This window comes from Oncorhynchus clarkii, chromosome 13 (assembly GCF_045791955.1).
Source record: "Oncorhynchus clarkii lewisi isolate Uvic-CL-2024 chromosome 13, UVic_Ocla_1.0, whole genome shotgun sequence".
NCBI lineage: Eukaryota > Metazoa > Chordata > Actinopteri > Salmoniformes > Salmonidae > Oncorhynchus > Oncorhynchus clarkii.
The window spans coordinates 21822358-21834675 of record NC_092159.1 but is presented as its reverse complement, the minus strand read 5'-3'; the positions used below and the strand labels follow the sequence as shown (position 1 = coordinate 21834675).

At 40.8% G+C, this 12318-nt stretch overlaps 1 protein-coding gene across 1 annotated transcript; it reads left to right on the top strand.

The window, feature by feature from the left end:
- The first annotated feature begins 286 nt into the window (after positions 1-286).
- On the top strand, positions 287-11689 carry LOC139424594 (neuroblast differentiation-associated protein AHNAK-like). The gene is made up of 5 exons (XM_071176581.1): positions 287-415; positions 2115-2148; positions 2470-2590; positions 2813-2985; positions 3101-11689. Exons 2-5 carry the CDS (start codon positions 2146-2148, stop codon positions 9680-9682), a joined length of 6879 nt encoding a protein of 2292 aa, XP_071032682.1. The 5' UTR covers positions 287-415; positions 2115-2145; the 3' UTR covers positions 9683-11689.
- Positions 11690-12318: the final 629 nt, after the last annotated feature.

Sequence of the window (12318 nt, the reverse complement as noted above, 5' to 3'; positions counted from 1 at the left end):
TTATTATTTTCCACCTGTCTTGGTATGTCAGAGAAAAACAGAGCACTCTCCATCTCACAGTTCCAATCTTGGGAGGCCAGGTTTCAGTGATCACCCTGCCTACCTGGACTGGAGAATGTGTGTGACGGTTTGTGGCTGGGAAGGGATGCTGAAGATGGAACCAGTTTGTCTGTTTTGGGGAGGGTTTGTTTTCACTGAGTGAGGCACCTGGAAGGCATGCCGAAGGTGGAACCAGTTTGTTTGCTTTGGGGAGGGTATGCTTTCGCTGAGTGAGGCAAGGGGTAGGCAGTCCTACAGGAGTACGGAACAGCATGGACTGCTAACACTGTCACAACTTTCTCACATCGGTGGTAAAACTCCTCGGTGGCGGAGTAACAAGAAACTGCATGGTCAAAACAACCCAATGGAGACTAAGGTAAGATTTTGATTTGTTGTCTATTTACATTTTGAAACCTTTGCTGAAGTACTCCATCCAGACTATATGGTGCCAGGTACTATTGTTGTTGCTTAAGAAGTCCACAATGATGTCATTGTAAGGGTCAGTACAACTGAATGCATTCAACTGGAATGTGTCTTCCGCTTGTTACCTAACGCCTCTGAATCAGAGAGGTGCAGGGGGCTGATTTGGAGAAAATCTCAGTCAGCCTCTAATCTCTTACAGCTCTGCACAATGTGAATGAATTTCAAACAATAGGAATTATTTGAACAGAGTAAATGTCAATAACGTGCCATTTTTTCATGAAATATGATTGTAGCTTCTAGCTCACTGTCAGTGCACTCCTCTTTATGAGTGAATATACAGGTAACTGACAAAATAAAGGAAACACCAACATAAAGTGTCTTAATAGGGCGTTGGGCCACCATGAGCCACATCAGCTTCAATGCACCTTGGCATAGATTCTACAAGTGTCTGGAACTCTGTTGGAGGGACGCGACACCATTTTTCCACTGGAAATTCCATAATTTGGGTTTTTGTTGATGTTGGTGTAAAATGCTGTCTCAGGCGCCACTCCATGGCATTTGGTTTTCATTGTTTTCATGCTCATCAAACCATTCAGTGACCACTCATGCCCTGTGGATGGGGGCATTGTCATCTTGTGGATGGGGGCATTGTCATCTTATGGGTGCGTAGCCAAAATGGAGGCATAGCCATGGTAGCCAAAATAATGGGCAAACTAATGGCCTGCAAAGCATACTTTGTATCAATGTACCCTTATTTATTCAAGTGTTTCAATTATTTTGGCAGTTACCTGTAGTTATTGTTGGGCGTGTGGCATAATTACATTCAATCTCTGCTCCTGAATTAAGTTATTTAATTCAAAACAAAATGGCGGACTTAAAAGCCATAGGGGAATACTGAAACACATAGTTGAATAAGTCTGAGTGATTAATATTTGTACATATTCATGTTTTGGATGTACAGTATTTGATGATGAAGTTAATGATGATCATTATGATAATTGTGGAACAAATTATTGTTCTTAGAGCAGCAGTCTCGCTAAACATGTGACACAAATCACTTACAGGCCCTGAAAGAACATACTGGAAGCGATTTTTTACAAATTGCTTTATTTGAGCCCCTACCACGGCAAGCTTTTCATAATAGAAACTGATGGGTGTGGTCATTTCTGAGTTTACACCCGACTGTAGTGCACTTATATATATATAATATATATATATATATATATATATATATATATATATATATATATATATATATATATAAATATATATATATATATATATATATATATATATATATATATATATATATATCTCTGGACAAACCTGTTGTTCCCTCCATGTCCCAAGGCCATACCTCGAATACCTCAAATGGGCAGCTACCTGGGTGTCAACCATCTGCCAATTTACATATGTAAACAAGTTATCCCCCATAGCCCCCCTTTAGTTATGGTTTCAGCTGATTTAGTGTTTTATGTTCAAATGGGTAAAATGAGCTGTGGCATTATTGTCTAATTATGTTCTTTCTTTACATTTGATACTCTTGAAGGCTATGAAAGTATGCCGCAGTATTTAGGCCTACACGATTTGATTATTATAGCATGAAAACAAGTTGAGCATTTCTTTTCAAATGATTCTGTCCTCCTCAACAGATTTAGACAGAAGAGCTTTTCATAAAGGATCATGGTACGTAAGATCATTCATCCATCAGCCATGATGATAGTAATAACAAGCATATTCCAGCACAATAAGCTAAGCAACAGGAAATATACTTTTTGAGAAACACCTATGCCTCAGCATTACTTTCTAGAAGTGTATGCCATTTAAAACGTCTATTTAGAAAGGTGATTGTGTTATAGATTTGTAAGTTATTGTAAATAACATGTATTTTTAAGTTTATTGTACATTGTTGGCATTTGATGTTCGGGTTATTGAAACATGACCAATGCTGAGGCCACACGCCTGTCTGCACATTTCTTATAACTATGTTTGTATGTCTGCTTTTAGCCTGGTGTCCGCAGCGGGAGGAGGCTTTCTGATGGGCTGATGCTGGAGCAATCAGAGAAAGGACAATTGGTCGTTTCCAGTGTTGTCGATGGCTCCTTGGCCAATCAGGGGCTGAAAGAAGGTATGACTTTTGAGTCTCTTATCTAATACATAAAAATGTTGTTGAGTCTCAAAGCTCCCAAAAAAACAAAAAAACTAGAGATTTCACTCTTGGAATTTTTCTCAGACATTTGTGCATAAGTAAAATACATAGCTGTTTTTAAGGACACATTTGGAATCATTGACATATTCAGTCACCATGCTTTAACTGTGTTTCATTTTGAGAAATGTTATTTTTTTTCAGGAGATGAAATTGTGGGTGCCACAATCAACTTTGACCAACTTTCGAAAGACGATGTGTTGAAAATACTGAGGTTGATGGATGATAATGGATTTGATGAGAAGGTTCAAGTTCTGACGAAAAATAATTTGCGCAAGAGTATGGGGACCTTGGACAGCATCAAAGCACCAGAGGAGGTTTGTGGAATACATTTAAAGTTAAACAGAATTAGCTGAATAACAAATTAAGTCAATTTTCAAAAGGTTGTTAGATCAATTATATCTATTGTTATTGGATTGCTTCTCTTTGCAGATGTTGAAGGATTCCTATAACAGACTCAATGCCAAAATAAAGAAGTTCATGAAGGAGGACAGCTCTGGACAACCTACAGCTTCTGGGGAAAGATGCTCTCCTAACGCGCAGGTACCGAGACCTCTCTGGGCCAAGCCTGATGTCAGAGGAACAGACTCTACAGTGACTCTCAATACTCCTGGTGGAGAACTTTCGTTGCCTAATGCCAACATGAGTACAAGGGATCTCTTCCTAGCTCAATTGAATGGGTCTATAGAGGCTGATCCTGATGTCAATATCTCCAATTTACCTTCAGTAGACCTTAAAGGTTCCAAAATAGATCTAGAATTGCCAAATTCAGACATTGGCATCCCATCCGGGAAGATCAAAACACCAAGTCTTGGTATGGCTGACTTTGCTATATCTGGACCAAGATTTAGGAATCCAGACCTGGACCTCTCAGTGGATGAGATGTGTGTATCAGATATTAGTTTGCCTGACCTCAATACTCCAGATATTGACATACTCCCAGGTAAATTCAAACTAACGAAACCACATGCAGAACTCAAAGCTTCTGATTTCGATGTGAATGCCCCCTCGGGTAAACTGAAGATGCCCAAATTTGATAATGATGTAAAAACACCAAAGCTAATTCTCAAAGCTCCCAAGATAAAAGGTGGACTTGATGCACCTGACTTGGACTTACCCAAAGTCGACCTGAAATCACCTAAATTAGATGTAAACACTCCAGATATTGATATTGATTCACCCACAGGGAAATTGAAAATGCCCAACTTGAAAATGTCAACATTTGGAATGAAGGGGCCACATATTGACAAACATGGAGATATAGAGGGACCAGACCTGAATGTGTCATCTCCCCAACTCAAGGGTCCCAAAGTAGACCTCAACATTCCAGATGCTGATATTGGCCACCCATCAGGAAAATTCAAAATGCCAACTTTCAAGATGCCAGATTTAGGTTCCTCTGGACCAAAGGTTAAGGGGCCTGGCTTTGATATTTCAGCCCCCAAGTTTAAAGCTGGGATTGATGCCCCTGACATGGATTTACCAGACATGGACCTCAAAGCCCCTAAATTAGATGTAAACACTCCAGATATTGACATTGATTCACCCACAGGGAAATTGAAAATGCCCAAATTGAAAATGTCAACATTTGGAATGAAGGGGCCACATATTGACAAAGATGGAGACATAGAAGGATCAGACCTGAACTTGTCATCTCCCCAACTCAAGGGTTCAAAAGTAGACCTCAACATTCCAGATGCTGATATTGGCCATCCATCAGGGAAATTCAAAATGCCAACTTTCAAGATGCCACATTTAGGTTCCTCTGGACCAAAGGTTAAGGGGCCTGGCTTGGATCTTTCAGCCCCCAGGTTTAAAGCTGGGATTGATGCCCCTGACATGGATTTACCAGACATGGACCTCAAAGCCCCTAAATTAGATGTAAACACTCCAGATATTGATATTGATTCACCCACAGGGAAATTGAAAATGCCCAACTTGAAAATGTCAACATTTGGAATGAAGGGGCCACATATTGACAAACATGGAGATATAGAGGGACCAGACCTGAACTTGTCATCTACCCAACTCAAGGGTCCCAAAGCAGACCTCAACATTCCAGATGTTGATATTGGCCGTCCATCAGGGAAATTTAAAATGCCAACTTTGAAGATGCCACATTTAGGTTCCTCTGGACCAAAGGTTAAGGGGAATGACTTTGATCTTTCAGCCCCCAAGTTTGAAGCTGGGATTGATGCCCCTGACATGGATTTACCAGACATGGACCTCAAAGCCCCTAAATTAGATGTAAACACTCCAGATATTAACATTGATTCACCCACAGGGAAATTGAAAATGCCCAAATTGAAAATGTCAACATTTGGAATGAAGGGGCCACATATTGACAAAGATGGAGACATAGAGGGACCAGACCTGAATGTGTCATCTCCCCAACTCAAGGGTCCCAAAGTAGACCTCAACATTCCAGATGTTGATATTGGCCGTCCATCAGGGAAATTCAAAATGCCAACTTTCAAGATGCCACATTTAGGTTCCTCTGGACCAAAGGTTAAGAGGCCTGGCTTGGATCTTTCAGCCCCCAAGTTTAAAGCTGGGATTGATGCCCCTGGCATGGATTTACCAGACATGGACCTCAAAGCCCCTAAATTAGATGTAAACACTCCAGATATTAACATTGATTCACCCACAGGGAAATTGAAAATGCCCAAATTGAAAATGTCAACATTTGGAATGAAGGGGCCACATATTGACAAAGATGGAGACATAGAAGGATCAGACCTGAACTTGTCATCTCCCCAACTCAAGGGTTCAAAAGTAGACCTCAACATTCCAGATGCTGATATTGGCCATCCATCAGGGAAATTCAAAATGCCAACTTTCAAGATGCCACATTTAGGTTCCTCTGGACCAAAGGTTAAGGGGCCTGGCTTGGATCTTTCAGCCCCCAGGTTTAAAGCTGGGATTGATGCCCCTGACATGGATTTACCAGACATGGACCTCAAAGCCCCTAAATTAGATGTAAACACTCCAGATATTGATATTGATTCACCCACAGGGAAATTGAAAATGCCCAACTTGAAAATGTCAACATTTGGAATGAAGGGGCCACATTTTGACAAACATGGAGATATAGAGGGACCAGACCTGAACTTGTCATCTACCCAACTCAAGGGTCCCAAAGCAGACCTCAACATTCCAGATGTTGATATTGGCCGTCCATCAGGGAAATTTAAAATGCCAACTTTGAAGATGCCACATTTAGGTTCCTCTGGACCAAAGGTTAAGGGGCCTGACTTTGATCTTTCAGCCCCCAAGTTTGAAGCTGGGATTGATGCCCCTGACATGGATTTACCAGATATGGACCTCAAAGCCCCTAAATTAGATGTAAACACTCCAGATATTGACATTGATTCACCCACAGGGAAATTGAAAATGCCCAAATTGAAAATGTCAACATTTGGAATGAAGGGGCCACATATTGACAAAGATGGAGGATCAGGATCAGACCTGAACTTGTCATCTCCCCAACTCAAGGGTTCAAAAGTAGACCTCAACATTCCAGATGCTGATATTGGCCATCCATCAGGGAAATTCAAAATGCCAACTTTCAAGATGCCACATTTAGGTTCCTCTGGACCAAAGGTTAAGAGGCCTGGCTTGGATCTTTCAGCCCCCAGGTTTAAAGCTGGGATTGATGCCCCTGACATGGATTTACCAGACATGGACCTCAAAGCCCCTAAATTAGATGTAAACACTCCAGATATTGATATTGATTCACCCACAGGGAAATTGAAAATGCCCAACTTGAAAATGTCAACATTTGGAATGAAGGGGCCACATATTGACAAACATGGAGATATAGAGGGACCAGACCTGAACTTGTCATCTCCCCAACTCAAGGGTTCCAAAGTAGACCTCAACATTCCAGATGCTGATATTGGCCATCCATCAGGAAAATTCAAAATGCCAACTTTCAAGATGCCACATTTAGGTTCCTCTGGACCAAAGGTTAAGGGGCCTGACTTGGATCTTTCAGCCCCCAAGTTGAAAGGGGGAATCAGTCCCCTAGATCCGAATCTGCCAGATCTCAAAGGCCCCAAACTAGGCCTAAATGCACCAGATGTAAACTGTAATATGCCCTCAGGTAAAATCAAAGTACCTACATTGAAGAAACCAAAGGTTGATCTGAATGCTCCTGATCTGGACATTGATGGCCCTTCTGGTAAACTGAAAATGCCCAAATTTGGGCTGTCTGGTAAAATGCCAAAATCCACAAAACTTAATCTCAAAGCCCCAAAGATAAAGGGGGGAATTGATTCCCCAGACTTGAATTTTCCAGATGCTGACCTCAAAGCCCCTAAACTAGATAGAAATGCCCCCGATTTTGACATCAATGCATCCTCTGGGAAATTCAAAATGCCCAAATTCAAAATGTCTAAATTCAGAGGCCTAAAAAGACCAGATGTTGACATTGATGGAGACTTAGAGGGCGCAGATATAAATATCAATGCCCCCACAGCTAACCTCAAAGGTCCCAAAACAGGTCTAAAAATGCCAGATTTGAAGATGCCTGATTTCGGGCTATCTGGGCACAATGTAGATAAACCTAACTATGACTTACCTGATATTGATCTCTCAGCCCCAAAGCTAAAAGGGGGCATCAATCCCCCAGATTTGAAACTACCTAAAGGTAAAATCAAAGGCCTAAAACTAGACCTCAATGATCCAGATTTGGATGTTGACGCTCCCTCAGGAAAACTGAAAATGCCCAAATTTGGACACTCAGGCACGATGCCAAAAGGACCAAATCTGGACATAAATGCAGGTGCGAAATCACCAAAGTTCGGTCTAAATATGCCAAAGATAAAAGCTGGGATTGATGCGCCTGACATGGATTTACCAGACATGGACCTCAAAGCCTCTAAATTAGATGTAAACACTCCAGATATTGATATTGATTCACCCACAGGGAAATTCAAAATGCCGAATTTGAAAATGTCTACATTTGGAATGAAGGGGCCACACATTGACAAAGTTGGAGATATAGAGGGACCAGACCTGAACTTGTCATCTCCCAAACTCAAGGGTCCCAAAGCAGACCTCAACATTCCAGATGCTGATATTGGCAGTCCATCAGGAAAATTCAAAATGCCTACTTTCAAGATGCCAGATTTAGGTTCCTCTGGACCGAAGGTTAAGGGGACTGACTTGGATCTTTCAGCCCCCAAGTTGAAAGGGGGAATCAGTCCCCTAGATCCGAATCTGCCAGATCTCAAAGGCCCCAAACTAGGCCTAAATGCACCAGATGTAAACTGTAATATGCCCTCAGGTAAAATCAAAGTACCTACATTGAAGAAACCAAAGGTTGATCTTAATGCTCCTGATCTGGACATTGATGGCCCCTCTGGTAAACTGAAAATGCCCAAATTTGGGCTGTCTGGTAAAATGCCAAAATCCACAAAACTTAATCTCAAAGCCCCAAAGATAAAGAGGGGAATTGATTCCCCAGACTTGAATTTACCAGATGCTGACCTCAAAGCCCCTAAACTAGATGGAAATGCCCCCGATTTTGACATCAATGCACCTTCTGGGAAATTGAAAATGCCCAAATTGAAAATGCCTAAATTCAGAGGCCTGAAGGGACCAGATGTTGACATAGATGGAGACTTAGAGGGCCCAGATATAGATATCAATTCCACCACAGCTAACCTCAAAGGTCCCAAAACAGGTCTAAAAATGCCTGATTTGAAGATGCCTGATTTCAGGCTATCTGGCCCTAATGTAGATAAACCTGACCATGACTTACCTGATATTGACTTCTCAGCCCCAAAGCTAAAAGGGGGCATCAATCCCCCAGATTTGAGACTACCTAAGGGTCATCTCAAAGGGCCCAAATTAGATCTCAATACTCAAGATTTTGATGTTGATGCGCCATCTGGTAAACTGAAAATGCCCAAATTTGGGCTTTCAAGTACAATGCCAAAAGGACCAAATGTGGACATAAATGCAGGTGCGAAATCACCAAAGTTCAGTCTACAAATGCCAAAGAATAAAGGTGGGATTGATGCCCCTGATGTGGATCTACCAGACATTGAAATCAAAGACCCTAAATTAGATGTAAACACTCCAGATATAGACATTCATTCACCCACAGGGAAATTCAAAATGCCCAATCTGAAAATGCCTACATTTGGAATGAAAGGGCCAGATATTGATCTAGATGGAGATATAGAGGGACCAGACCTGAATTTGTCATCTCCCAAACTCAAGGGTCACAAAGCAGACCTCAACATTCCAAATGCTGATATTGACAGTCCATCAGGAAAATTCAAAATGCCAACTTTCAAGATGCCAGATTTAGGTTTATCTGGACCAAAGTTTAAGGGGCACGACTTAGATCTTTCAGCCCCCACGTTTAAAGGGGGAATTAGTCACCCAGATTTGGATCTGCCAGATGTTGACCTCAAAGGCCCCAAACTAGACCTCAATGCACCAGATGTAAACTTTAATATGCCCTCAGGTAAAGTCAAAGTACCTACATTGAAGAAACCAAAGGTTGATCTGAATGCTCCTGATATGGACATCGATGGCCCCTCTGGTCACCTGAAAATGCCCACATTCTTGCTGCCTGGTACAATGTCAAAATCCCCAGTCTTGAGGCTCAAAGCTTCAAACATTAAGGGGGGAATTGATGTTCCAGACATGAATTTACCAGATGCTGACCTCAAAGCCCCTGAACTAGATGTGAATGCCCCAGATCTTGACATCAATGAACCCTCTGGGAAATTCATAATGCCCAAATATAAAATGCTTAAATTCAGAGACCTAAAGAGACCAGATGTTGACATTGTTGGAAACTTAGACGGCCCAGATATAGATATAAATTCCCCCACAGCTAACCTCAAAGGTCCCAAAACAGGTCTAAAAATTCCAGATTTGAAGATGCCTGATTTCGGGCTATCTGGGCCAAATGTAGATGAATCTGACTATGACTTACCTGATATTGACCTCTCAGCCCCAAAGCTAAAAGGGGAATCAGTCCCCCGGATTTGATAATATCTAAGGGTCATCTCAAAAGCCCAAACTAGACCTCAATGCTCCAGATATGCCCTCAGGTAGATTCAGAGTTCCAACCATAGAGAGGCCAAATGGTAGCATCAAAGCCCCTGATTTTGACATCAACACTCCTACATTCAAAATGCCTACATTTGGGTTGTCTACACAAAAATGACCAGATCATGACATCAGTGCTGACCTAGGTTAAATTGTCAAAGAGGAAAGGTGGGATTGGTTCACCAGATCTGGACCTACCTACAATTGACTTAAAAGCCCCTAACATAGATTTAAACACTCCAGATATTAACATTGGCTCACCATCTTGGAAATTCAAAATTCCTCACCTCAAATGCCTAAATGCGGGCCTTTCTGGTCTGAAAAGTCCAGATGCTGGAATAGATGGAGACATTGAGGGACCGGACCTGAGCTTGTCAACCCTGAAAGTAAACACAGGGATCGGTAGTCCAGATTTAGACATAAATGTTCCCTCTGGTAACCTCAAAGGCCCCCAAGCTGATCTCAATTTGCCAGACAGTAACGTTGCTATACAATCTCGAAAATTCAAACTGCCGTCGTTAAAATTGCCCCAGTTTGGAAGTCCCAATTGAAGAGCAGTATCAGATATGGACTTCATGAAAACAAATGACATTTCTCCTCCAAAAGCTAAAGTGGATCTAAAAGCACCAGACTTGAAAGTTAGTCACCCAGATGTCAGCCTGAGTTTACCCAAAGCTGATATCAGAGGCCCAGAATACAAAGTGGCATCTCATAGTAAACGCAGATCTGATATCCCAGGTAGAGCGCATATAAAAGATTTTGAATGCCAGGTGGAGTATATATAAAAGTGCCTGTTGGGAAGTCTAGGAAGGTCAAAGGTTTGGCTAGTTATCCCATTGCAGATATTGACTTGCCAAAAGTTGATTACCAAGTGTTTGGTGTGGATCTCAGAGGTTCAGACCTTAACCTTGACGACCTCACAGTGAAATTCTAAATTCCCAAATCCAAGACTTCTAAATTGGGTAGTTATACAAGAATACCAGATATAGACTCAAGTCTTCCCAGTATTAACACCTCAATCCCTATATTCCCACCCCAAAGTGTGGATTAGTGGTTTCACAGACAGATTTTAATTTGAGAAGAACTGACCTCAAGGGCAATAAACAATCTGAAAGCCCCAACTGGTGAAACCGGCAGATAAAAAGAAAAGTCCAAAACAGTCTAAAATTGTAGTCCGTGACAAATTTGACTCATGGTTCAAAACCCAAATTTCTGAAGATCAATAATATTTAATCGCTGTACAGTATTTCCCAAACATGTCAAAGAGGATGTACCAGACGGAACTGGGAGCCTGAGAAATCGGCACAAGGAAGAGTCAAACCATAGATCTCATACACTCAGATGTCTCGATTTCAGTGCAACAAATGTGGACCTTGAAGTTCCAGACGATGAGAACTTAAAAGGGTCAAGCTTACAAAGCTTATATAGCATTCAGACAACTGACTAAATGTAATTTTAGGCTTGTTTGAATCACAATCTTCTGTTGAAACATAATGCAGAAAACTTCTGTTACTAGCACTTATTTGTACTTTTTATGTAAATTGATTGGTGTTTGTTATGAACATGTTGAAAATGTATGTGTAAAGGGTTCTCATTTTGTCTTTGGTTTTACAAAATGGATGAAAAGCTATTTGAAAATGTGTTTTTACTGTACACTTGCTGTTTTACAATAATTTGTTTTATCTTTACATTAATGCAACAAAACAATTAATTCAAAACAACTGCTAAATGCATTAGCCGAGGCAACATTATTCTGACTCGATCCTGACAGTAGGCCTTATTTTCCATATTTTTGCATTTGAAATAACCTCTGGAAAATGAATTCTGTCATGTATGATAAAACATTTAACTCAACTGCTATTTTTGTAGAACTATTTATTTATTTGTTTGATTAAAAAAATTATAGTATTGCTTCACCTATTAGAGATTTTCACCTCCTCACTGCGCGGTGGTAGTCTTATCACGCTTGACTTTACACAATATAAACGTCATCAGTACAATATCTTTTGCACCACCTCACAACCTTTCTGGTATTTCATTCCAAATAATGTGTTTAATAAATTGGGAGGTCTTCAATTTTTACTGAAATGTAATTATATTCCTGAAAGATTACCCGCTAAATTGGCTAGGTTTCCCCAACAAGCTTTAATCAAATCAAATCAAATCAAACTTTATTTGTCATATGCGCCGAATACAACAAGTGTAGACGTTACCGTGAAATGCTTACTTTACAAGCCCTTAACCAACAGTGCAGTTCAAGAAGAGTTAAGAAAATATTTACCAAATAAACTAAAGTAAAAAGTAACACATTAACATAAAAATAACGAGGCTAATCGTAAACTGGTACTTCCTGCTTTAGTTTTTGCTTGAAAGCAGGAATCATGAGGATATAATTATGGTCAGATTTGTTTGCCTGCATTAAAGTCCCCGGCCACTAGGAGAACCGCTTCTGGGTGAGCATTTTCTTGTTTGCTTATGGCCTTATAGAGTTGGTTGAGTACGGTCTTACTGCCAGATTCGGTCTGTGGTGGGAAATAGACGAATAATATAGATGAGAACTCTCTTGGTAGAAAGTG

Coding starts and splice junctions, on each gene's coding strand:
- LOC139424594 (XM_071176581.1), top strand. Junction 2,591..2,812: donor CAATCAGGGGCTGAAAGAAG/GTATGACTTTTG, acceptor ATTTTTTTTCAG/GAGATGAAATTGTGGGTGCC. Junction 2,986..3,100: donor GCATCAAAGCACCAGAGGAG/GTTTGTGGAATA, acceptor TTCTCTTTGCAG/ATGTTGAAGGATTCCTATAA.